The sequence below is a fragment of the Euleptes europaea genome, chromosome 5 (genome assembly GCF_029931775.1).
Source record: "Euleptes europaea isolate rEulEur1 chromosome 5, rEulEur1.hap1, whole genome shotgun sequence".
Taxonomy (NCBI): Eukaryota; Metazoa; Chordata; class Lepidosauria; order Squamata; family Sphaerodactylidae; genus Euleptes; species Euleptes europaea.
The window spans coordinates 45,359,573-45,386,379 of NC_079316.1; the positions used below are offsets into that span (position 1 = coordinate 45,359,573).

Consider the following 26,807-nt stretch of genomic DNA (forward strand, 5'->3'; position numbering starts at 1 on the left):
CCCCAGGTCCAGGTACCTGCCAGGAGCCCAGTGAATCAGGCATACCACCTCTTTTGGTGCCAAATCCCAGCTGGCCACCCTCTGCGGGGCTACACCCAGGCAGCACCAGAGTCCCACCCAGCTCCCCAGCTTTCCTTCCCAGGTGTTGGGAAAGCCAGTGGCAAAGAAAGCATGGAACAGCGGCTTCTGTGCAAGCACCGGCCTTGACAAACTGAATGCCTGCTGTTGCTCAGTCCATTTGGAAAGAAACCTTTCTGGATGTCTCAAAACACAAACGGAAGCCTGCTGTCGCTGTAGCTCTTCAGCCCAAAATGCAACAGTCCGTCTGCTTGGCATTCTCTTCTGGCTCCCCTTGCGAGGTCCCTGTCTACCCTCTGCAGGCCATCTTAATTGCCAAAGGGTTCTCCAGCCTGTGTGCTTTCGGTCAGTCACTGTCCTCGGATAAGGCAGAAAGGATTGGCCAGGTCTGGTCGTGTGCACGGAGGAGTCCCCCCCTTTCCTCAGATGAGAATCTCCACCATGTCAGACAGGTCCAGGGTTTTAGCAGCTGGCAACGTCTCTGCAAGGAAACCAGTTGAATGTTATTGTAAATGTTTTGAGGAAGAGTTCAAAGCTACCTCTTGGCACAAGCACGGTGCAAATGATCAGTGACCTCCATGGTCTCTGCAACAGAACATTGTTTCTTAATGTTAAGCGCTAAAATTAAAAACAGGAAGGAGTCTTCCAGCCATGCATTAGAAAATAACTTGGCAATTAAACAACAATCCCTTTTAGAAATCTTCATGGGATAGTATCAAAACTTAAGTCCACTTTTACCACTACATCCATAACAAAATATGTGGGGCCTTGACACAGACCCCCTCCCCATCATTACCTCAAACCACATGTGGCTGAATTCAGCTCCCAGCATAAATTCTAAGTTGACCTGTCCCTCTGGGCTGTCTCTGTAGGCTTGTCCCAATTATTATATATGTACAGTGAGTCTTCTTGTGTCTTAGGGATGGGGTAGAGCCTAGGGTTGCCAACAGGCATAGAGAAAAAAAAAGTCCTATCCATTTTAATAGAGGCATAATAGGATGTTAAGTATCAGGCAATGCTATTTACCTCCATACCATTAAAAGCTTCCACTGTCCATTTCAAAACAAGTCTCCTTTACAAGGAAAGGACATTTTCCTCCAGGTCTGTTGGCAACCCTCACAGAGTCCCTAAAGAACAGCATGAAGCAAATGCTATCATCTGAGAGGGTGGGGGAACAGAAGGCAGCGCCTCGCACACCCTCTGGACTTGAATCACCCTTCAGAAGTTCAGCGCTTCTCCAAAATATTTCGGCTGTGAAACATTGTGAACATCTGGGCTTTATTGTGAAATGAGGTAGCTGTGAAAACCTTACCACCAGGGGATGTAGAAAGCTTCAAGGTATGTAGCCCTTTCACACAAGCCATTGTTTAATCTCTCTCTCTTTGTATGTCTTCCTTCCCTTCCCCCATCAGTGCTCTTTTCCCTCAGCCCCACCTGCTCTTCGAGGATAAGTCTGCTCTGCATCACACGAAACTCATGATTAGTCACTATGGCAGGAATCTCAGCCCTGGCATTTAGCCGGCAAAAGGCAGCTCAATGTTCAGCCTCTGAATTATGTGAACCTTGTCAGGCATCCCTGGTAGGAGATGCCGGTTCACTGGTTATAGCTATCAGCCGAGTCCGTAAGAGAAGGTCAGGGGCTGGGGGCTAGTTCCACAGCCACTCTCTGTGGGTCAGGCGGGCCAACAGGTGTCTCTTACCTAATGAATCTGCTGTACCACTGCTACTTTCAAGGTGGGGCTCAAGTTCTTCGCACTGAGGGGTCTCGGACGAGCCTTCCGTCTGCGTACTCCCATCTTTGCTGCCGTGTTTGGTGTGGGAGGGAAGAGGGACACAAGTGGCTGGGCTGGCAGCTTCTGTGGAGGCCTTGGGAGCTGAAGGAAGGAGAAAAGGAACCCAGTGAGATCAGCAGCTTCAGAGAACTCAGGACAGGCTTGAAGGCTGGATGAGGGAAAAATATTTACAACTGTGTGCTCATGCCCTCGTCTGCATTTCTTCCTGGCCCTGAGTGCTGGCAAGAAAAGAAGCCAGGGTGTCGCAGTCCACTCCCTAAACAGATATTTAACCAGTCTTTAATTATAGACCACGGAGGAAGATATTCTACAGACGCACTGTGGAGTTTTGGGTTTAATTCAGCAGGAAAGACAACACAGATGGCTAACATTCCACTCTGGGTCCTAAGTCAATTTTTTTAGTTCACTGTGATGCTCAATCCCTCCTCCCTCTCCATTTGTCTATTTCTAATTCCTTTCATAGATGGGGTAACTTTACTTTTTGTGTGAAATTCAAATTAGGCAACTGTGGTTTATAGCAAATGTCGCTCATCTCCAAACCATAATTTGCAGGCCGTCTTCTACTAACATTACTTTACCAAATGTGGACATTGTGTGTCTGTTTTCCCCTTGCCTTTTCTCCAAGTTGCTCACTGTACATTGTTCTCTCACAAGAACCCTCAGAGGTAGGTTAGGCTGAGTGTGTGACTGGGCCAAGATCACCCAACAAGCTCCATGGCAAAGTGAGGATATGAACACGGATCTCCTATATCTAAGTCCATCCGAGTCCAACAATCTAACAACTACACAACACTGGCTGTCCTAGCAACCTATAGTTCCTCTCGGCAACCTATGATTATCCCAAACAATGGAAGGGAAGGAGAATTCATGCACAAGATGGGTAGAGTGAGGGAGTAAAGATATCATATAAAATACAATCACCGTCAAATGGAAGTTTAAGTGGAAAGGCACAGTATACATTCCAGCTGCAGAATTCCTCCCTGTACATCTCCACCAAGCAAAGCCTCTCTTACCTGCACTCCCTCGGGAACCACCTTCACTGCCAGTCACGCTGGGCCAAAACTGGGTCCCAGAGGCTGCAAATATGGATGGCACAGATTTGGCAAGTCGCAGAGAGCCCTGAAGAGCCTTGCTAGGGTCCTTGCGAGAGCGCTGCTGCAGGACTTTGATGACTGCATCCTTCTCCAGTATTTGGGCATGGAGTGTTTTTAACCTGGGGAATAAAGAAGGCAAGCCTGTGATAAAAAGCAGGCATTTTAGCACCTGAGTGTCTCAGAGGAAACACTTCCAGAAGTATCCTCTAGGTTCCCCCTCACCCAGCTGTTAAATGGCACCTTAAAGTACACTACTGAGGGCAATCCTTCCTGATGATGGAGAGCTTGTTGTTCATTTGACATTAGTGCTAAAGGGTTCATCAGGGATGCTAAGACCACAGGCTTTCCCTTGGCATGCTTTGAAGGCCACCCAATAAAGAAGCTGGATTCTTTCCTTCATGCTGGGGACAGGCCTTTGGACAAGAAACCTCCTCTAAAAGGACAAACCTGTTCTCCATCTCCTGGTGCTTGTGATTGGCCAACAAGAGGTCCTCATCAAAGCTGCTGTTGGGGGAGTGGCGTGGGGAGTGGTTGATGATGGTGGTGTCGCGCTGTGCAGCTGCAGTGGCAGCAGCATCCATGGCAAACTGCCGCATGGTGCACTCTTCTAGGTACTTCTGTTCCCACTTAGTCATATCTGCCTCTAGGGCTAGGATCTTCTCTTCCTTTTCTCTCAGCTGTTCCGACAGTAAATGGGCATTCTGCTCAGAAGATCCTCCACTTGGCGCTCCCATCTGTCTCTGGATTGGCAAACATACACAAAAACCCATTATGACAGTGCATTCAATGCCTGAAACAGCCTATTCAACTGTTAAGCACAGTAGACCTGGGGATCCTGAACCAAACTACTGAGGAATTTGAGCAATTCTGTTAGGAAGGATCTTGTATCAGTTAAGTATATTGTTTTTTTCAATTAGGTATTTTAAAAACAGGACACTATTCAACACATGTTTTGTATTTGCCATCCAAAAAGGAAGGCATTCAGCCTGCCTTACTATTAGAGCACCCTTGTATGTTGGCACATTTCAGCTTAGGAAGAAGCTGCAATTCTAAAAGCTCTCCAGAACATCTCTGTCTCATAGCTCTGCCAGAACCCCAGGACAGTAACCCCTCCCCCAACCACTTCCAGGAGGCTGTTCCACAAGTATGGGGTAGCCACTGAAAAGCTAGAGCCCGGACCATGGTAGAGCATGTCTTAGACCAGGGGTCCACAATCCTTTTGAGCCTGTGGGTACATTTGGAATTCTGACATAGCATGGTGGGAACAGTAACAAAGTGGAGGTGGAACCAGCCACAAAATGATTGCCACAGCTCAGTTTTAGTAACACAGTGCAGATCTTTGTGCTGTGGTGGCAGCTGCTGCCAAAGCAACATTTAAAAAAAAATCTGCATAGCTAATCTGCAATAGTCAATCAGAGGCCTTGATGGGCAAAAACCCTACCCGGCTCCTCTCACTTCCTAAAAACACTTAGCAGGTGCCAGAAAAGGTACTGGCGGGCACCATAGTGCCCACAGACACCATGTTGGGGATCCGTGCCTTAAACAAAGAGGGTACTGGTAACAGACAGTAATATAACACTGGCTTCTAATTGTTCCCAATAGGACAACAAATGAATTGTTCAATATCTAGTAGACAGATGCTTTGCTAATAGCCATGCGTATTATTTCACATGTATAATTACTGGACAGTTTGCACAGATGTGTAAAAAGATAAGACCATAGGGAAAGCCCTGCTGGAGCAAGTCAAAGATCCATATAGTTCAGAATCTACTTCATAGTGGACAATCAGATGCCCCCAGGAAGCCTACAAGCAGGGGCCGAAAGCCTCTAGAGCAAGGACATATGAATTTCAGCCAACAGCCATTGAGAGATCTGTACTCTATGAATGTGTCTAACCCCCTTAAAAGCCATCATACTAACGCCAACATCACAGTCTGTGTCAGTAAGTTCCAAAAATTAACTATGAATTGGGCAAAGAAATACTTTTGTCTGTCCTGAACTACTGCAGTCCAGTATCAGTGGATAACCTCAAGTCTTATCAGTGGATAACCTCAAGACTGCTGGGGAGAATCACTTCTGATGTTCCCCAAACAGGCTTGGATCCAGGGGAGCAGAAGGATTTCCATCTGTGAATTACAGCTTTCTCACCCCTCCTCCTCCCGCTCTGTAGCCCAAAATGCCATTCCAGGGAAAGCATTAGGAGGGCATCTGGGGCTGCAGAAGGAGAGGAGCGGCAAAAAAGCAGTGGCCCGCAGCCAAAAACCCTTCTGTCCATGGAAACACTTTACTGGATCCAAGCAGGATTCTGGGTATGACTTGCCAGTCTAATGTCTTATAGCGATTTCCCTTTAAATTCAAGCAACAAGGTTACGTGACCACAGTTCATCTGAGGTTAGCTGACCCCCAGTGCCCTCCCAAGTACACGGTTGTTTGTCCCCCTCCTTTGGCAGCTGCCTGGCCATCCTCTCACCTGCTGAGCTCGCAGCATCTTCAGCTCCTGCTCCAGGCGAGTGCGCAGGCGCAGTTCCAGCTGCTCCCGCTTCTCGCAGGCTGCCTGGAGCTGCCCCAGGGCCTGCTGCAGCCGCTCCACTTTCTCCACATAGGCCCGCTTCTTCCGCAGCTCATCCTCCATTTTGGCTGCTCGGGTCTGGGCATTGCTCAAAGCCTGCTCCAACAGCTCTGCTCGCCGGCGTTGGTCTTCGTTGGCACTACGCAGGATTGCCACCTCCTGCTCCTTTTCTTGCTGGTATTCTGCAGGGAACATCAAGAGGAGAGGTCATTAGTACAACTGGGAAAGCTCCACATACAGTCACCCTCCCTTGCCAGTCAGAAGACAAACACCGGGACCAAAGCTTTCCTCTTTGGTTTCCACAGAAAGACCTTTTAACTGCTTCTATTACAAACTAAACCAGCCATTGCCTGAGTCAATAAAACAGAAATGTGTGTTCTCTGCATTCTTCACTGCCATTGAGTGTTCTCTCATTTAATTATTCTATGGTGGGGTCATACTAAGTTGAGGACTGGAAAATGGAGACCCGCAGGAAACCAAAAATACGGATTTGTGCTAGAGTACTTATGCTCTTATGATCTTAGCTACTGAAAGCCAGGTTTGAGCACCTAGGATGGGAACACAAAGGTGGCAACATAGGGGTTCAGCTCCACCTAGGATGGGAACACAAAGGTGGCAACATGGGGGTTCAGCTCCACCCAGGATGGGATCACAAAGGTGGCAACATAGGAGCTCAGCACAATGAGAGTAAGGAAGAACCCATGACAACTCAGTTGAATGGCCAGTGACTTTCAGCCTGCCTCCAGTGGCTACACATTACCTCCTGCTTGCCATTTCCAAAACCAGAAGGGCAGCATTGCACTGACAGAGCTCTGGAAGTTTCACCCACAGTTGAGGGGAAACCTCTCAAATCATTTAACTTGTTTCCATGAACATTCAAGTAGTACAGAGTAGCAATGGGCTAGAGAAATAATACCTTTCTCTCCCTCACCCCCCCAAAAAACGCTGGTCCTCCTTCCCAAACTGATCATGTGAAAAAGATGTTTGTAAAGCAAAGGGGGGGGATCTCATCCGTCTGATGCAATTCTGCCATAATTTCTTTCAAGTGGCTCTGAGGTTCGTTCTATAACAATGCAGCTGTGAGAGAACCATATCCTTGCTTACATAGCTACTGTGTTGATCAGACCAGGAAGGGTGTAGGGTGTAGGAGTGATCTTTGTGAAGGAGTAAAGGCAGTTTCTTGCTTTGGACATTGAAAGATAACCACTGTTACCTTCCCTCCCTGTTCCCACCCATCTCCCAGGCCAATTCTCATCCCTTGGCAACCATTTCTCCTTTTTCAAAATTCCAGAACAATAGCAAGGCAGAGACAACTTCTTGGGCTTATGACTGAAACAGAGGGAGTGCAGCCTCTGTGCCGGAACAGCTGGAACAGCCACTGGAATGCAAAGAATCCAGGTCACACTGATGGCTCTGGTGATTAATGGCTCTACTCTAAGTGCCAAGAACAGCTTAGTGCTCTCTGGGGAATGGCAAAAAGCTTCCAAGAGAGGATCCACCTCCTCTTCCATCTTAAAGGGACCTTCAGCTTCCCTCCCAGCCCGGCAGCAAAAAGAGTTTGGGAAGAAAGCTGACTACACTTGAAAGCACAGCCCAGCTGGCTCGAACTCTAGTGACACAGTGTCAGAAATGTTTAGAGAACGCTTACTTTGGGCAAGAAGTTTTGCCATGGCCCCTTGGTTAGCTTCTTGGTTTTCCTGTGCCCTACTGGCCAGCTGCTTGTTTGCAGATTCCAAACGCTCTATGGCAAATGGAAAGAAAAACTGTTAGTCTGTAAATTCACACAATTGCACCTGAACTACTAGGAGGCAGTGGATATTGACTTTCGCTTGCTGGAGATGGCTGTGATAACATTACAGCCAGGAAAGGAGGCCTGCTAGCAAAGACAGCTGGATGGGAAGGAAACGCCTTTGTTTCTGGTCTATTTAAGGGAGAAGCACCAAGACCTTTTCCATGCTTCAAAGCATCACACTCTCTCATTTTATTTTGCAATTAATTTTTTTTCATGCTAATATGCCCAGGTCTAGAAACTTAGCTTTTAGTAAATGACGGAAATGGCTTTTAAAATCCTGCCAAAGTAATGATGCACAGTTACACCCTTCTCTGTTTTTCGAAGTCAACTCCTGCCAGGACTGATCGTGTAAAAAGCTGTCCTGATGAAGCAAAGGACTGGGGGTGGGTGGGGGCTGATCTCATCCATTTGATGTAATCCTTTCATAATTTCATAATACTGTGTTTAGGATTGTGCTGCAAGTAGCTCTATTCAAATGATCCTCCATACGTGGTTGAATAAGATAAGCCACGGGCTTACGCATTCCCCTCAGCTTTCCCTCCTCTGTTGCCTGTTTAGCATTAACCCATTTGACCTGACGTCTTAATTAGCAAACAATGGTTAGCACTTGCCTTCCAAATCAGAAATCCACCTCAAGAGGAGTTGAAAGCTGTGTATGAGCAGGGAGGAAAGAGTGTGCAAGTATGTGGCAACCAATCATCTGAATTGAGCTACTGAATTGAACCTATGGATGTAGGCAGAGATGCGCCATCTGATTGCACCACTATGCAGGAGCATTCTTGGCACTGGAAAAAGTCATACCATATTGGTGGCAACTAGAGTGTTTGAAAAGAGATTACCATTTCCTCTACACTGACATGACAACTTATTGTTCGATCCCAGCCACACAGCCTTACCTTTCAGATCCCGATTGAAGTCCTGCAACCTCCGTATCTCCCCATCTTTCTTGTTCCTCATGGCCTTCTCCAATGCCTCTCGCTTAGAAGATGCCTTCATTAGGTTTTCATAATCCTCTGAAATTCGCTGAATCTCAGTTTCCAACTAAAGGAGACAACACCAAGAGACTTCAATATGAGAGGATACGTGAATGCCCTTAGCAGATATTTAGCATAATCCTTAAAAGTGACTGGTAATGTGTTTGTGTGTGTGTATATATATAAAGTGTTGTCAAGTCACAGCCAAGTTATGGTGACCCCAGCAAGGGGCTTTCAAGGCAAATGAGAAGCAGAGGTGGTTTGCCATTGCCTTCCTCTGCAGAGTTTTCCTTGGAGGTCTCCCTTCCAAGTACTGACCCTGCTTAAGATCTGACAAGATCGGGCTATATCATGCTGCTTTCCCTCCCCAACTGGCAATGTAGAACATTAGTAATGCTCTCAAACTCCAAATCTTGGGTTTCAAAAACCAGTTCGAATTTTGTGGTCTGCTTTGGCCCACCAAATGCTGCTATGGGGAGGTTGAAGTCTGGAAGAGCAGGAAAGCCCTTAAAATGGCAATGCGCAAGAAAACCATTGCTTAGCATCAATTTGTGCTGCTATTTGTGCAACATGCTCACAAGAGAAAACTGAACTGGGGTCTGACTAGGGCTGTCAAAAAAAATTCGGTACAGTTCGGATTCGGCAAAATTCGGCCCGTTTTTATTCGGGCCGTGCCGAAGTCCGAACTCCCCCGCTTTGGATCCCCGGAAATTCGGGGGGATCCGGAGTTCGGGGCAAAATTCGGCCCCCGCGCGCCTTCAGCGGGATTCCCTGAAGGCGCGCGGGGGCCCTTTAAACTGATCTGAGCCTCCCAGCTGGGAGGCGCAGGTCAGTTTAAAGGGCAGCCCGCACCTTTCAGCGGGCTCCCCTGGAGAGGCGCGGGCTGCCCTTTAAACTGATCTGTGCCTCCCGGCCGGGAGGCACAGATCAGTTTAAAGGGCACCCCGCGCCTCTTCAGCCGGCTCCCCTGAAGGGGGGCGGGCTGCCCTTTAAACTGATCTGTGCCTCCCGGCCGGGAGGCACAGATCAGTTTAAAGGGCACCCCGCGCCTCTTCAGCCGGCTCCCCTGAAGGGGGGCGGGCTACCCTTTAAACTGATCTGTGCCTCCCGGCCGGGAGGCACAGATCAGTTTAAAGGGCACCCCGCGCCTCTTCAGCCGGCTCCCCTGAAGGGGGGCGGGGTGCCCTTTAAACTGATCTGTGCCTCCCGGCCGGGAGGCACAGATCAGTTTAAAGGGCACCCCGCGCCTCTTCTGCCGGCTCCCCTGAAGGGGGGCGGGGTGCCCTTTAAACTGATCTGTGCCTCCCGGCCGGGAGGCACAGATCAGTTTAAAGGGCACCCCGCGCCTGCTTACTGATGGCCGAATTTGCCGGATTTATTCGCGAACTCCCGAACTCTCTGAATTCGGCCCCCCCGGTTGCCCGCCAGTTTTGAGTTCGGATCCGTCCGAACAGAAAAGTGCCGAATCGAGGAGAATTCGGTTGATTTTCTGTTCGGACCGAACCGAATTGACAGCCCTAGGTCTGACATTACTACACCTCTTTTTATGTAGTTAGATTTTTGGTAGGTGGGGCTATTATCTATAACATTGTATTATGACTTTTTAAACAGGTCATTTGGGGATTTGGGTTTAAAGGAGACAGGAACAACCTGTATAGAACTCCAATGTCCAGTTCACTTGGGAGAAACTGTGTCAATTAAACTGATTTCACACATTTATAAGTAGATGTGATCTTATTCTCTGTCATGAATATTTAGAGTTTCTTTTTAAATGCCCACAATTTCCCCTCTCAGATAAGTACAACTAAATCCTAGCCAAAAGCAAGCTTCAGATAAGGACTTTGTCTCTGATTTCTGCCAGTTCATGGAACTATCCAGCCTCCTGCTGAGAATGCAAGCCACAGCCTACATAAAACAGGGCTTAGCATTTGTTTGAGAGTAAGCAGTAAAGATCACTGATCAAACTAGCAAAGGGTGTGGCTGGATGCAGCCCCTGCCCCTCTATGCTTTTTGTCATTGGAAGGTGAGGGCTGCCAACTCTTTGAACCCCCCACCATTCAGCAAAAACAATAAACCAACAACCAAACTACTTAAGCAAGGCTTACAACAGCTAGGAAACAGATTTAAAAGCCGATGACACTGAAAACAAACAATTATATAATTTCTGCTCTGTATTAGAAAATATTACAATTGCTTGAAAATCTCCAGCCTTTCTTCCCTCCTTAGCTCTTCACTCCCTCACTCCCATTCAGTCCCTGCAGACAGGGTCCTGACATCCAATTACATATTCCATTTTTACCCCTTTCCTTTGCAGGCTTGGCACGTTCTCTCTGCGTCCCCACCTCCGCAGCCCTGGCACGTGTCCCCCTACAGTCCCCAAATAACTCATTGGTTCAGGGTGAGTAGTCTTGCCCTTGGCTGAAGCTGGGCTAGAACAGGCCTCCCCTTGTGTGCCTCCATACAAAAGCTTTCTGTGACTGGCCTAGCGCAGACCCCAAGAGGGAGGGGCCCGATAGCAAGGAGAGGGCACAACTGTTAACAGAGATGGTGAATAGACTCTTTTCTGTCCCCTCAACAACTGCTTCAGCTTAAGGCCTGTTGTGTACTGGGTGCTTGTGCTCCAGCTGTTTAATGGCGGGGAGAGATATTAAAAAATGTAAGGAGATGCATTTTCATGACAGCTGTTTCTGGGAGACAAAAGACAAAAACGGGAGAATTTCAGGAAATATTGCCAAAGATAAGACTGGGCTATGAGGAGCTTTGCTGAACTCTCTTCTCCAATGGGAGCATCATGACTACTCTCAGTGGCTATAGCTGCTTCATAATGGTCTTGACAAGCTTCACAGTAAGGGGCTGTTGCCCCCCATAGGAGTTTCTGCTCTCCTAACCAAAGACTGCAAGCACTGGAAGATGTACTTGTTCAGTAGCAACTTAACACCCAGCCATGGTTAGCCCACCCTTAGCATCCCATCCTCTCCTGTTGGAACAAACAGTTCTAACCAGTGCGCAGGCAATGCTTATGCCACTCACTCTGTAACACAACTGCATGCCTTGGCATACTCCAAGACCTTTTGGTCAAATGTCAACGTTGTCCCAAATCTCCTTAAAGATTTATACCTCAGTGACCTTGGGGAATGTGCAACTGGGGTGGTGCCAACATAAAACCAAGCCCCATAGCTCTTCAAAACTCATCAGAAACTTAGAGAGCAATCTTATACAGAGTTATTCAAGTGTCAGAGCAACTGAGCTACCCATTTAGCTTAGGCTGGAGTAACTGCATAAGATCGCATGGTAAGACGACTCCAGAATTTTGACCCTAGAGAGGGTTCCCATGCCTTCAACAACTGCATGGCCACAACGGCCCAACTCTTCCATCCTTCATAGCTATTAATGGCCCAGAAGCATCATTCTGGACACCAGCAACCCCATTTAGGGACCCAAGGTAGCCAAAGGCAGTTCCTTGCAATCTCATCTCCCTTCACACTGCCCAAGTTCATGAGTGTTGCTCAGGCACAATGGACATTACTATCACTTTGAAGATTTCAATGAGCACCCAAGCACAGGCCCTAAGCAAGGAAACTCCCTGCAGTCACAATCTGCCGAATGTACTTGTTGTCTCCCTCTTCCATTCTCTTTGCCATTTTCCCTAATGCTTATGGCCGGGGTCTCCAACCTTCCCCAAGCCTGAGAGCACCTTTGGAATTCTGACACTCCGATTAACAAGATGCCTTCTAAAATGAACACACACAGTAACACAGTGAAGATCTTTGAGCTGTAGTAGCAGCTGTTGCTAAAGGAACTTTTTAAAAAGTCTCCACAGGCAATCACATTTCCAATGGCCAATCAGAAGGCCTGCTGGGAAAGAGCCCTACCTGGCCCTGCCCACTTTCAAAAAATATTTGGCAGGTGCGGGAAAGGTGCTGGCAGGTGCCATGGCACCCATGGACACCATGTAGGGGACCCCGGTCTAGCAGGAAACCACAGATTGGCTGTTATAGCCATACTGTAAAACAAAGAGGCTAGAAAAGGGTCATGGAAGAAATTTCAAATTTAAGACAAAAGCCCTTAATCCTTTGACTAAGTATGCAAATACAGCCGAATCAGTCAATCTCTCCCGCCAACTGAGCAGCTAAAAACCCTTCAAAGTCTTGCTGCCAGCCATTAAAGAAGAGACAGCAAGCCTGAGTCCTTCAAGTATCCATCCATATCTGACATTAAATATGGATTTAAACTCTCTGGATCTGGAAAGGAGTGATTGAAGGGCATGCAATTCCTTGGTTGGGGCAGCATCAGCCTATATGTGGACGTTGCATCTGGTCAAGTGGGCTCCTGAGAAAAGTCCAGCTCTGCCTGCTCCTTTACCTTCTGGATTCGGTTGGCTTTTTCGCCGTAGTTTTCCAGTTCCCGCCGCAGGAACTCATTTTCCCTCTGATGCTTCTCGTTCTCCCTCAGCAGCTTCTCGTTCTCCATCAACATGGCTTCCATTTGGGACAAGTGACTACTGGCGGAGGCGGCCTGGGCTGTCATCAGTGCCTCCATCCCAGCTGAAGTGAGTGACCCCAGGGGACTCTGGCACAGCGCGGCCTGCTGCGGAAGGAACGCTTGGGCCATCTGAGCCTGCATCACCCTAAAGAAAGGAGAGGGGAAAAGGATTAAAGACAGGCATTTTGTAGTAAGAAAGCCTCAGCGCTGACCTTCAGGTGTGCTCATTTGTGACTCCAATTCAGGGGCTTGATGCAAGCAAATGTTGCAATCGAATCAAGGATTTTACACCTTTGGTTTCTGTCCTCTAGCACTTCATGGACTTTTCATATTATAAACTTTTAGAAACCTTTCAGTAAATCACAAGGATTTGGAACTTTGGAAACAATTATAAAACTGTTTCAGACTGCTGTGCTCTATTCTTTGATGCCCCTTTAGATTCGGAAGCAGGTCACTGAATTTGTGACTGAAACTCTCCATAATTATTTACCAGAATAATCATATTTAACAGATATATTATTTTAGTGTCCAAAGCACTTGGCATATATTATATTACTGCAATTGCTGCTGTGTGGTAAAATAAAACAGAAGCCCAGTGGCACCTTAAAGACTAACAGCGTTTACTCCAGCATGAACTGTTGTGCATGCTCACTTCCTCAGATGCTATGAAGAGGAAATCATTATCTATGTATTTATAAGGAACATTAAAGAAGAGGAGGGGTGAAGGAATGAGTTGGGGGACACAGAGTGGCTTGGTAAGAATCTTGTCATAAATCTTTCAGAAGGGATTATCTGTGTAAGAAACTGGAACAGATGATATGTCAGGTTTCAGCCTCTCATGGGGTGAGCCAGAATTATCACCTCCTGGAGATATTGGGGATAGGAGAGAGAGGTGAAACTGAGACAGGCTATTCAGTCATGGCCAAGGGGTGATTTTAACTGGACTAATTATCTCAGCTACTATGCTATGCCAGCTCAGAATAATCCTGGATATACTTATATAGACTCAGAATTATATAGACTTAGAATGATTAAAAAATACTCTTAATATCTTTTGGTGAATTTTTGAGACAGATGAAAGCTCTGTTTTGTAATACAAGAATTCAGTTCTTGTATTAGTATCATCCACCTGTCCAAAGAGTCACTCCTCCTGGACCTAATCTTACTTATAAAGTAAGTAACTGTCCCAACAAGCCCCTCTGAATGATCAGGAACAGCACTGAGGTGACAAGAACAGCTTGTGCAAATCCAGGGGATTTTTGCGCATTTTGTGTCCTTGCAATTTTTTTCTTCTCAAAGTCTTCATGTTTAAAGAACAACTAGGATGCCAGCCTCCAGGTGTGACCTGGGGATCCCCCAGAATTATAGCTCATCTCCAGACTACAGAGGTCAGCTTTGGAGGGTAGAGTAGGGTATTGTATTTAATTAAGGGACCTGTCCTTCTCAGGCTCCATCCTCAAATCTCCAGGATTTTCCCAACTTGGATCTGGCCACCCTACCTCCCCCATCTCCCTCTGGCAGCCAGGGGGGACCCGGCAACCCTAAGAACCATTATACCACTCAACAGTTTGCAAGTATTTAAAACACAGGAGCACAAATTGTACCAAAAGGGTCACCACAAATATATCACTTGGCCCAATGTTAAGCAAATTAGCCGTTAGTCACAAATAAATTGATCATAAAGTAGAAGCCCACATTTGAAGTATATGGTATTTGTATACATTGATACATTATTAAGCAGGCTCCTTTTTAAAACGCTTGATTAGTTTATTCTGCCCCAAGCAGCTAAAATACACTATCGACATGTCCATTGTAACCCTGCTCCTGTTTACTTGGGAACATGTCCATTGATGTCAATGAACTCACTTCCAAGTGTGTACACTTGGAATTATAACAGCCTCAGGATTGGATCCAGTCAGCTTTTCAGCTGCAAAAGGAACGGCCATTAAAGAAATGCTACACTGGTGATCAGGGGACCTGCATGGACAAAATTCAAGTGGTAATGAGAGAAATTGGGGAGGATTGAGTGATGAAGCCAGCTGGATACAACCCTTGCAGTACAATCCTAAACTGAGTTATACCCTTCTTAGTCCACTGAAGAAAATAGGTTTAGAATGGTGTAACTCTATTTGGGTTTACATTGACAGTATGGTAAGTTCAAACGGACAAAGCAGTTTTTAAAATGTGGATTTCCCAAGAGGCATGCATTTGAATGGGTATTCACATTCTTGAAGTAGGACTGACATGTGATAAAGGCAATCTAGTAAACAAAGGATAATAATCTATTGTATGCAGAGCCTTGTATGCAGAGCCTTTCTTTGTTCACTAATCATTGTTAGAATGATTGCTAATAGTTCACAAGCTTCATCCTTAATGAGAGCTTGAAATTCTTAGAATTCAACATGGCTACTAGCATGGAGCCTTGAATGGGAAGGAACTTCCTGAAAAGACATGGCCTCATCTGACTGAGGTTTGGCTGTTAAAGAGACTTATTCAGAAATTCTTGCGAAGTGATCTGGTGGCAAACAAGAACAAATGCACATTCCAGACGGCATAGAGCCCCCACCCTTCCTTTTGTTCCCCACAAGAGAGTTTATTTCCTGTCTCCAACATTATCTCTTCCTGTCAGCATTCACACAGTTTGCCGCCTCACATCAAGATACCACAGTTCGGTTCCCTGCTCCCCCTTCCTCCTCTAACTCTATTGCTTGCCAGCAAGTTGCAGCACACAATGGCCGGCCATCCTGAAACTACTGAGCCACCTGTCAGGCTCCATCTGTCCTAAGCAAACAGCAAAGCCCTTGACATGATTTCAAAACCCACAGATGAACCGGAACATCAAGCACCTGACACTGTCCAAGCTCAGCCCTCTGCAAACCCATCCATTGTTAGCTGCTCAGCTCATGACAGAGGAAGGCGCAGCCATGCTAAGGAGATGAAATATTAATGGGTTTTTTTTTTTTAGCATTCTAAGGGCTCAGGCTGGCCACCTGAGTGCTGTCCCCTAAGCTCTCATTGTCTACCTTTCTCCATTCAGAAAAAAGACCTTTTGTATATCACCACATGCAACATCTGCTGAGCAGAGTACTGCTGCTGTCCTTCCCCTCTTGTGTGTGTTTGTTCCATATTTAACCCCCTGTCACCATTTTCCTTTGTTCTTAAAGAGGCCACAACAAGAAGGAGGCTCAGAGTCCTCTCTCTGTTCTTGGGTCTGCCTTGGTTGGGTGAAAAAGGGTGTCTGTGAGGGTTCCCAACCTCCCTGTGCAAACTCCATAAAATCACTTGCTCAGACGGTCATGCAGAAACAAGGAACTTTATTGGAAGCTTCAGGTTAGTATAGGCCTTACAATGGCAAAGTTGCAAGTGCTAGCAATTTCACAAAGACAGAATTATAACCCCTACAGGGAAGCAGATGTCAAAAGCATGTTATGGGAATCTACGAGATAATTGTGCATGGTACAGGAACATCAAAGACCTCAGGAAGCTCGTTATTACTATCTACACACCAAGGCCATAGCTGGTGGGAGGGAGTCGGAGAGAGCAAGGGAGGAGGATGGTGGGAAGAGACATTCCAACCTGGGGCCTGCTGGACGCAGCGCCTGAACCAAAGAAAGGCAAAAGGCCTGGACTGCTTTTATGAGTCCAGGGGGGGGGGGAGCACACAAAGCAAAAGCTTACAGACCCTTACAGTGTCTTCTTCCAAAGGAGCACCCCAGGGACTCCGTTCATTAGTTCTGCTCAAAGATGGGGCTGGGTCTCTGTGGGGCATCCACGCCATTCCTCCCAGGGGTTTAATTACATCAAGCATTTCCATGCCACCTTATCCTGCACCTTTGCTTTCTGGCTTACCTGGGACAAGAGTGTGTCTTCCTAGCCAAGATGCCCCCTTCAGTACACACAAGCACCCCCTTTCCAAAGTGAAGTGAACCATACATTCAAAATGTCCCGCAAATCCGAAGAGTTCATTTCCGTAAGTAAAAGCAACTTTGAAAGGGTTTGAGCTACTCTTTGTTGAGCAAAATCAGTACACAATATTTTGATTCACTGCATCTGAATTCCACATTCATTCATGACCAAAAATCCACTTCCCATTTCTGAAAGGAGGAAGGCAATTTCTGATCAGAGAAATGGGACAACTTGATTAAAGCAAAAGCTTAATCCAGTGGCTGGGTCAAATTTCGAGATCCTCAAAAGCTCTTGAGAATTCCAATCAGTAGTGAGATTTCCAGTTAGAAACCTATCCATGTGACAATTGAGTTCACCACCCACGCCCTCCTGCAGCCATCCTTTCAATTAAATGCTGGCCCATAGACCTTACAATCACAGCTGAACACTGCTAGGATCTGCAGCAGCAAAGTGCTGGGTCAATACAATGGCTCACCTGATTTCAGGATGCTGAAATCCTGGACCTTCTCTGTAGTGGTGCCTGGGGTCTGGCAGGTAAATGCCCGCAGCCTCTTGCGAGGGGATTATATAGGGGTATTCTGGAGGGGGCGCGCGGGGCTCCAGTTCCTCAGGGAGCTTGCCCCTGGAGACGCAGAGCTGGTAGTGCCTGGAAAGCTGCGGGTAGCTGTGGGAGGAGCTCATGTGGCTCTGAGCCTTGGCACCATTCCTCTCAAGAGACATCTGCATGAGCCGCTCGCTGAGTGACCGCACGTGCCCGTGTTTCAGCTCCTTCAGTGATTCATCCTGATGCTTGCCGCTGGCATCAGAGGCGCAGGCTCGCCGTTGCCCTCCCTCGGCACGCCCCCCAGAGGTGGTGCCAGCCTGCTGCCCTCGTTGCGAGGCGTAATACTGGGAGTGAGCTTTGGCCTCCTCATAGGTGGGAAGCTCCTCTCCCTTGTGCTGAGGCTGGTAGAGCCGATACATGTTATTCTCCAGGTAGAGGTGGTCGCCGTGGTGCTCCTGGCCCTGGGGCTCCTGGCGGGTGGATTGCTGAACCATCTGGCTCTCTTCCTGGGTAAGGCTCTCTAGGGAGGACTGTGGGGTGCCACCGCTCCCCCCTCCACGCAGTGCCTGCTGCTGTATCGCCAGGAGTGTTCGGTTTTCTGTGAGGTTGCCATACCTCAGCTGCTCCTGAATGAGGCGGTGAAGCACAGTCCCGGAAGAGTCCTCTGCTGTCCTCATTCTCAACTAACAGGTTGCCAAGTAGGATTTTCCAAAGATGCAGAAAACACTATCCCGGGGATCTAGCAGCCACAATGCAGCCAAAGGAGCCTGAAAGAGAAGAGATCAGGAATCAGAACAGATTGGCTACTAGAGTCGGCAAGCAGCTTTCCACTTTTTCTTGGGTACTCAGCTGCAGAACTCTAATTCAGGACATTTGGGCACCATTTAGAAGCTATATTTCCACCAGGGAGGCCACCTAAAATACATCACAGGGCGATTATGGCAATATAAGAGATAACTGCGTGTACTTCCATGCTGAGCTCTTTGGAGGAAACATGAGATACAGTTGTGCTAAGTGACATCTAAGTTATGGTTTATTGATATCTGTTGCAAGCGGCTCAGAGTTCTTGGAGTTGGGCAGGGTAGGAATGTAATAAAGAAATACACTGATGAGATTATCATGGACCTTTCTTCCAAGTAGATTTGCTTAAGATTGCAACCTTACAGCATATTTTTCTACACTGTTCAGTGGGATTTTCTGTGCACAGTCACTAGACAAAGGACTACAACCCACTGCGGACACTACAAGGGGTGCACACTTTAAAAAATCAGATTCATTCTTACAACAGTCTTTGCAAAGTAGGCTACATTGGCCAGTGTCAGCCAATGAATTAGGAAAGGGATTTAATCCTACAGGTCCTAGCCCAAACCTTTGCCCATTGAACCACACCAGGAGTGAGAGAGCATAAATGGTCTGAAATGGAACTGTCTGACAGTCCAGAAGATGCACTTTCATTCTCTCCCAATACTTGTATTTATTTACTATGCTTTATCTTGCTGTTCCTCCACGGAGTGGATGTTGGTTCTATAAGAGGTACGGTCTCCTTTAGTCCTCAGGATGAGCAGGATAGTCAAATGTAAATGCTATGGTCATTTGAACAATATACTGTTGGCCACAGAACAATTATAGCTCCAGTGGCCTTCTGGTGAGGCCTGTGCACTAATTCAGCTGCCAGAAAGCCCTCCTCTCTTTACCTCCATTCACAGGAGCTTCTTAATCTTTCACCAGAATGGAGACAGAAGTCCTTCTCTCAAAACACATACATATTATACCACCCCAAAATGGGGGGAAAAACCCCACACAGCACAAAAATGGTAAATTCTACTTAAAAGGTACATTTCCCTTTTAAAATAAGAAAACAAATCTCATAAAGAAGGCATGGTTGGTGCCGCCAAACAGTCAGTAGCTGATTTCTGCAACGAAAGCTTCTGCAGCTGGAAAGGAAGGGTGCCTTTAGTCCTAGAAACGTTGTCCTCTGACCCCATATATAAAGGGACTGGCTCTGGAGAGGGAAAGGCACACCAAACATGCCCAAAGTCACTTTTGGGACTGCATGATACACACTGGCATGTTGAACAGCATAAGGACAAAGTATACTCCACTGTGGGGGGGGGGCATCTCTGGTGCCCCGTAGTGAGAGGATAAACAGGCCAGGTAACTTTGACTGTGGCTCACTAGTAATGTGCATGCTTTGCATGCAGAAGGTCCCAAATTCAGCACCCAATATCTTCAGTTAAAAGGTCTCACAGAGAAAATGTTGAGAAAGACAAAGAGCTTTCTTTGCTTGAGGTGCTGGAGATGCCCTGCCAGAACCAAGAAGCAATACTGAGCTGACCTAATGGTCTGGCTCTGTATAATACATGTTCACTTTGGGAGAGAGGGGCATCCTGCAATACTTCTCTGTAAAGCTACAGAGCTAGAATCTTAGGCTGTAAAAGGTTTAGGGGCTAGCAGCATGCAGTGGTCACACGTTCAGCACCATATTCTGCAGGCGGATTACTCCTTTGTTAAAAGCAGTAGTGCCTTATTGTTGAATGATTCCGTACAATTACACCACCTCCAAAATGCTTCAAAGTTTTAATTTTTAAAAGTGACGTGTTTCCTTTCCAAGCCTTCTCGCTTGGAAGACAACGGTACAACAGCTCACCACTGCCAACACCCATCACGGGCACTGCTGAACAGACCTGGGCAGCGTGGCCCCTGCAGAGCTACGACAGCTTGGATCTGTTCGCTCTGGGCTCCCAGCAGCCATGCATGGCAGCAACCCATTGGAATGGGAAGTTTCCCCCTGAGTTAAATGGCCCCTGCTTTGTACTGCACTTTGCAACCTCCGGAGTTTGTCGCTCCTCCTTATCTCAAGGAGAAAGAGTCTTGGGCTGCCTGAAAGACTATGGAATTTATTGCTGCACAGGTCGGTCGATAGTTTGGCTGGCACAGAATAACACCCCCCCTGCGCGCCCTGCAGCGCTTATCTTAATAATACTGTGCGATAAAGTCAGTTCCCGCAAAGATCTCCCTGAGCAGAAGCGAGAGCTGGCACCCCGGGCAGGATCCCCCCACCGACACACATACCCATGGCCGGTGCTACCATTAGGCGGGCACCTAGGGCGCAGACCTCAGAGGGGTGCAGAACTGGCCTGAGGGGCACCGTTTTAAACAGATTAGTTTGTGGGAGGGGGGAATGCAACTGACAATTTATATGCTTTATTTTCAGATAAGTACCACAACAGTGCTATGGAATACAATTAATTCTAACGTCTTCATATGACAAGTTTTGTGCTATTTATTTTTTCTACAAGACATCCGATTTTGAAAACTGGTTAGCAATGGTGGGGGGGGGGGCCACAAGTAGTTAGCCTTGCCTAGGGCGCAAAAATGACCGGCCCCGCACATCCCCCAGCTAGGCTTCCAAACGCAGGCGAGAGCGGCCGGTCGCCTGCAGCGCACTCAGCAGATGGCCCTCTGCGCAGCAAGTTCGAGTCCCCCAGCCGGGCTGCCCGCTCTTTGTTTTCCACATAGTTCCGCGCTGACATCATCGGGGTTTGGATGGCAATTAACATTCCTCCGAAGTGAGAACGAGCGAGCTCACCGCTCCGGGAAACACGGGCCAGCGGGCGGGACAATGCCGAGGCTGCAGCTCGCGAGGGGGGACCCCCCCCCAGCACCTGCAATCCCCCCGGCTAATCGGAGCGCGCGCCCCCCGGCAGACCAAGCAGGGCCCGAGAATCCCCTTCTCTCCCCTCCCCGAGGCTTGGGAACTTTCCCCTCCTGCGCTTTGCACGCCCCGGAGCAACTGCAAGCTGGGGAGGGAAGGCGATTCAAGCGGGGAACGACGACGGCACGGGAAGGCGTCATGTCCGCGCCCCCCAACCTCAACCCGGGCCGCAGGGGAGGACAAGGATCGAACTCCTGCCCCGCGTCCGCAAGCCAAGACCGCCGGCAGAAGACGCGACAGCTGTCCAGCGCCCCACCGCTTACAGGATCGCAGAGCTGGAAGGGACCCCCCAGGGCCCTCTAGTCCAACCCAACCCCCTGCGCAACGCAGGACATTCACAACCACCTCCTCCCACTCACCCCCCCCCCACCAGGGATGCTGCCTTTTCCCGATCCGCCACCAGCGTCGGACGGGAAGCCCCGGGGACAGAAGCGGCGCTGCCGTCGCGCATCGGTCCCAGGCCCCGCCGGTTCCCCCCGCGGTGGCGAGCGGCGTGACACTTACCAGACCATAGCCCTCCCCCCCCTTGCAAGCGGCTTCGCGGTGGCCGAAATCCCCGGCAGCCCCGCGCGGCTCCTCTCCGGGCTCTGCAGCGCGGCGGCGACACCAGCTCGGAAGCCCCAGCGAAGCCTGCAGGAGCTCCTGGCCCGGGCAGCCCTCGCCTCGCCTCGCCTCGCCTCTGCTGGAAGGAAGGCGAAAGTGAGCGCGGCGCCTGCCTGCCTGCCTCCTCCAGCTGTAATGCGAGCCAGGGAGGCCGGGCCGCACAAGAGCCGGCTGCTATGCCAGGAATGCGAGAGTTTCAGGTTCCCCCCCGGGATCAAAGCAGCTCCCTGCAAATAACCTCGCGGCTCCGCCTCCTCCTCCTCCTCCTCCTCCTCCTCTTGCAGAGGCGGGGAGCCCCAGAGGCCGGTAGGGGGCGCGCGGCCGCGGGGGACGCGCCGGCGGTCCGGCAGTCCAGCCTGCCTCGATGCGCAAGACCGCTGCGGGGGACGGGGGGACGATTGCATGTGTGTGCATGTGTAAAGTGCTGTCAAGTCGCAGCCGACTTACGGCGACCCCTTTTTGGGGTTTTCATGGCAAGAGACGAACAGAGGGGGTCGGCCAGTGCCTTCCTCTGCACAGCAACCCTGGACTTCCTTGGGGGTCTCCCATCCAAATACTAACCAGGGCCGACCCAGCTTCGCTTCTGAGATCTGATGAGATCAGGCTAGCCTGGGCCATCCGGGTCAGGGCCGGTTGCATAGAGGAGCCCTTTAAATCCAGCGGGCAAGGCCCAAGGGTGGGGGAGGCAAAGGGGGACATTTCACCAGGGGTACGGAGCCTAGCTCGGGTTGCAGGCGGCCCATTGCTAGGATATCGCCCATTGATGACATTTCAGAACAGCCCTCCCCATGCTTATCTCGCCTGGGTGACCCTTCTCAACGTAGAGCCATTTCTCTGGCCAGATTTAATGTTTTGCCATCCGCGCTACTAGAAGGCAGATTTCGGAAAATTCCTCTGTCGGACAGGCTTTGCCCTTGTGGCAACAACTGTACTGAAACAGTTGCTCATGTCTTATTTTATTGTCATTTCTACACAGAATCTTGCAACGAACTTTTAAGCCCCCAGTTGGTTAATAGACAGAAAGTCTCAGATTCTTTTAACGTTTCCTATTTATTGTTCGCCCCGTACATTGGAGACAGTGGCACAGTTTTTAAAGTTTGTTTTAAAAGCCCGCCAAACGGTTAATTAGATGGCAGTATCAACAAACAGCGCTATTTGATGTAACTGTCTTTTAACTATTCCATAAGGGGCACTTTTTAATATCGCCATTCCTTTTGTACCCTTTGTGTATTATGTTTTTATGCCAATAAAGGAATGATGATGATGATGATGACATTTCAGAAATAAAATAGCTTCTCCCCACCCACCCCCTTTATATTGGCTCATGCCAGGAGTCTGTTGCTGTACCTACTAGTAAAGTGTCAGCCAGTCTCCCAATATGATCAGGAGAGCAAGAAAACCAGGCCACCCAGATGCAAATTAGGGGATTCTACATACTTAAGGAACTCCCCAGGTATGTGGGGAAAGGTCTTTGCAAATTAAACAAAAGAGGTTGTCTTGAGCCACAAGGAAAAGCAGTATTAAAATATATTAAATGGATAAATAAACCCCAATGTCCTGATAAGTAGGAATAGAAATGATCCACCAGGCACAGAACACTGAGAGAAGAAAAAGAAGAAGAGCTGGTTTTTATATGCCGTCTTTCTCTACCACTTAAGGAAGAACCAAACCAGATTACAATCACCTCCTTTTCCCCTCTCCACAACCGACACCTTGTGAGGTAGGTGGGGCTGAGAGAGTTCGGAGTGAACTGTGACTAGCCTAAGGTCACTCAGCTGGCTTCATGCGTACGAGTGGGGAAACCAACCTGGTTCGCCAGATTAGCGATGGCTGTTCATGTGGAGGAGTGGGGAATCAAACCCGGTTCTCCAGATTAGAGCCCACCGCTCCTAACCACTGCTCTTAACCACTACACCACTTTGGCTCTGAGAGCAACTAACAGTTAAAGAGGAAAAAGAAGAACAGAAAATTAACCTGTTATTGGATTTCTAGAATCCTGGAGGAAAATATCAGGGGGTAAAGGCCCTAGTGACAGGATTTTCAAATAGTCCTTCTTTCCTGTGGTTGTTCATGCCCCCCGCCCCCAGTCTCTCTGATTTGGAAGAAGGTTTTTAGTGTCCCAAGCAGGAGGTCTAAAGTGGGCTTCTCCCCCAGCAAGAGATGATCATCTCCCCATCCCCAAAGACATGCTGCGCTGTCTCTTTGATTATCCTTAGGCCAGCGTGGTGTAGTGGTTAAGGTTTGGAGCGGTGGACTCTGATCTGGAGAACTGGGTTTGATTCTCCACTCCTCCACATGAGCAGCGGAGGCTAATCTGGTGAACTGGATTTGTTTCCCCACTCCTACACACAGAGCCGGCTGGGTGACCTTGGCAAGTTACAGCTCTGTTAGAGCTCTCTCAGCCCCACCTACCTCACAGGGTGTCTGTTGGGGGGGGAGGGAAGGTGATTGTAAGCCGGTTTAAGTCTCCCTTAAGTGGTAGGGAAGGTTGGCATATAAAAACCAGTTCTTCTTCTTCTTCCTCCGTTCCTGGTGATCATCACAATGCCCAAGAGCAGCAAGGAGCAGAAGTAGAGGTAGCACTGGGGTTTGGCTTTTGAACATCTACGGAGCTAATGCAATTGCCTTCTATCCCACTGGGTCCAACAGTCCTTGGATAAGTTTCTTCCAATTCCACCAGTTGTGTTGGGTCTGGCTGTATTTTGGCTGTATGAGAATGCCCCGTAGAAGGGCGGGTGCGTACTTAGGGACAGGGAATTTGGTCAAAGAGTCAGCCATGGGGATTATCAAATGCACAGGAAGCTCAGGCTAGAGCCGCTTGAATGCAAGCCAGCTTACTCCCAAGTCAGCATGCACAGGATTACGTTCTTAGCTGGTGGATCAGCATGTACTAAGTGAGAAATGCGCTTCACATATTTGTGTGGGGATGTCATTACATTGAGGGGAGGGATTGTGGAGACCTAGTGCATTTTATTCAAAATGTAGCAGTCTCCAGCTGTTCCCTGAGTTTGCTCACCATGATGTGGATGTTGTGGTAGTGCTTTGGTAGTCACATTTGACCTCTTCCTTCAGCCAGTTTCCGCATCTCCCTGTCCTCTCCAAATCAAAGAAGCACCTGTGATCCCGGTGAGCTTTCCTTTCCTTATGGCTGGTTTAATGCTGAAGAGGGAGAAAAGATGCCTCATTGCAAGAAGTGATCAAACCGGGACAGAGGTTTGCACAACAGTTGCCCTCTTGGACTATGCAGCTCGTGATGACCTTGTTAGCCCCTGTTCTTTGGACTATCCTGGATCAGCTCAGCTTCCCCTGTGGCTCATGGGTATCATGCATGCTGAATCAGCACTTCTGACATTCAGAACAGTGGTCCACAACCTTTGTAGTTTGGTGACCCACAAGTCCAAATTTATTTGGTATGGTGGCTCATTAAAAAACAACACCAACAACACAGAGTATACACAAATCAATAAAACTGCAAAAACATGGGACTCGTTTTGGGGGTCAGGACCCACAGGGTGAGAAATGCTGATTTAGAAAATGTCACACAACCTAGAAGCACCTCAGCGCACTAACTTTAAGCCATTCAATGAAGCAGACCAAGAAGGTGGCAGATAAGCACAGCATCCAGCAGGGGCGACCAGCACAGCCTAATCTGCTAGTCTTGCCCTGACAATAATATTTGCCATTAAAACCTGAGTTTTAACTGCCTTTTTTTTCTCTTTCAGGGCTAACAGCTGCTGTTGTTGCTGTTGTTATTAAAAGTGGTGTGGGGAAAGGGTTAAACCTTACCCATGCCCTAGCGACACAGCTCTAACACAAACCAAGCCCCTCCCCAACTATTTTTTCTTGAACCATTAATGAATACGGTGATATTCACAGTGCGTCAATGGGCTTAGAGGAGTGTGACTGTTTAGGATGGCACTGTCAGTTTTGGCTCTCCAAGACTCCCATATGTAGTTGTAGTTTGACTCTGACAAACCTGTCCTTGGGCTGTACCCATTTCACACTGCAGGGAGGACTTAGGTGAATGGCTGCATACCCATACAAAAAGCAATCTCTTCATGCAGAAAACTAGCATGTCAGGGAGAAGACTTCTCTTAAGAACCTAATAAAAGCCTTGCTGGATCTGACCAATGGCCCATCTACTCCAGCACCCTGTTTCCCATAGGAGTCAACCAGATGCCCTGGAAGGTGCACAAACAGGAGACGGAGGCCAAACCCTTCCCAAGTACCCATTGTTGGCTCCTGGACTGGAACTAGTACACTTCCTCTGAACATGGAGGTTCCAGTTAGCCATCATGGCAAATAGCTATTGATGGACTGATCCCCTATGAAAAGGATATCCTTCCTCTCATCTCTATATCAAAATGTTTATCTACACACAGTAAACTAACATGTTCCTAGACTTCTCCCTGACATGCTGTTTTTGTATGTATAGGGATTTTTAAAAAATATGTAAGAGCCCTTAGCGATGTGAGTCCCCACTGAAGTCTGAAGGGTTACAGCTAGGGTTGCCAACCTCCAGGTAGTGGCTGGAGATCTCCCAGAATTACCACTGAGCTCTATACCATAGAGATCAGGTCACCTGGAGAAAATAGCTGCTTTGGAAAGTTGACTTTTTGGTATTATACCCCAACGGAAGTCCCTCCCCTCCCTAAACCCCACTTTCCTCAGGCTCCACCCCCTAGATACAGCCCAGGCACAGGTCAACCACGTCACAGAAAACAAAGTTTTGACCTTCATACATGCATCATCCAACATAGCAGCAGGGGTACTGGCCTTGTGTGGTGGTAGACACTACAGTGCCATCAAGTCAAAGCTGACTTATGGCAACCCCCTAGGGTTTGCAAGGCAAGAGACATTCAGAGGTGGTTTGCCATGGTCTGCCTCTGTGTAGTGACCTGGACTTCCTTGGTGGTCTCCTATCCAAGTACTAACCAGGGCTGACCCTGCTTAGCTTCTGAAATTGTGCTAGCCTGGGCCATCCAGATCAAGGCATAAGCCTCCCTTCCACTTTCTGAATACAGAATGGGAAAAATGCCATTGCCCGAATGGGGAGATGGGATAACGGAATACATTTCCCATAGCATGCATAATCTGTATCCACCTTTCCTTGTATTCATAAACTGACTGGCGAAGCAATGAAAGAATGCTTCTGAGTATGTGCAGAGTATTTTGACTTCTCTACTGAGTAGCTACTGTCATTCTCAACACATCTAGGATTGTGGAACTAGAATTCCAGGTCAGCAGCCTTAGGCTC

At 48.3% G+C, this 26,807-nt stretch overlaps 1 protein-coding gene across 1 annotated transcript; it reads right to left on the reverse strand.

The window, feature by feature from the left end:
• Nucleotides 1-352: 352 nt before the first annotated feature.
• Nucleotides 353-17,976, reverse strand: AMOTL2 (angiomotin like 2). The gene is made up of 9 exons (XM_056850099.1): nt 17,164-17,976; nt 12,663-12,927; nt 8,223-8,367; nt 7,183-7,275; nt 5,436-5,716; nt 3,413-3,705; nt 2,885-3,084; nt 1,779-1,952; nt 353-559 (listed from the first exon to the last, which is right to left on the reverse strand). The coding sequence occupies exons 1-9, from the start codon at nt 17,907-17,909 to the stop codon at nt 501-503; spliced, it is 2,256 nt and encodes a 751-aa protein (XP_056706077.1). The 5' UTR covers nt 17,910-17,976; the 3' UTR covers nt 353-500.
• Between the last annotated feature and the right edge of the window lie 8,831 nt (nt 17,977-26,807).

What these genes read in the sequence shown, in the direction of transcription:
- AMOTL2 (XM_056850099.1), bottom strand. Translation starts at nt 17,909, where the DNA reads ATGAGGACAGCAGAGGACTCTTCCGGGACTGTGCTTCACCGCCTCATT. An exon ending in GGCAAAACTTCTTGCCCAAA is followed by an intron (nt 5,717 to 7,182) that starts GTAAGCGTTCTC and finishes TGTTCCCTGCAG; the next exon opens with AATACCAGCAAGAAAAGGAG. An exon ending in AGATGCTGCGAGCTCAGCAG is followed by an intron (nt 3,706 to 5,435) that starts GTGAGAGGATGG and finishes TTGCCAATCCAG; the next exon opens with AGACAGATGGGAGCGCCAAG.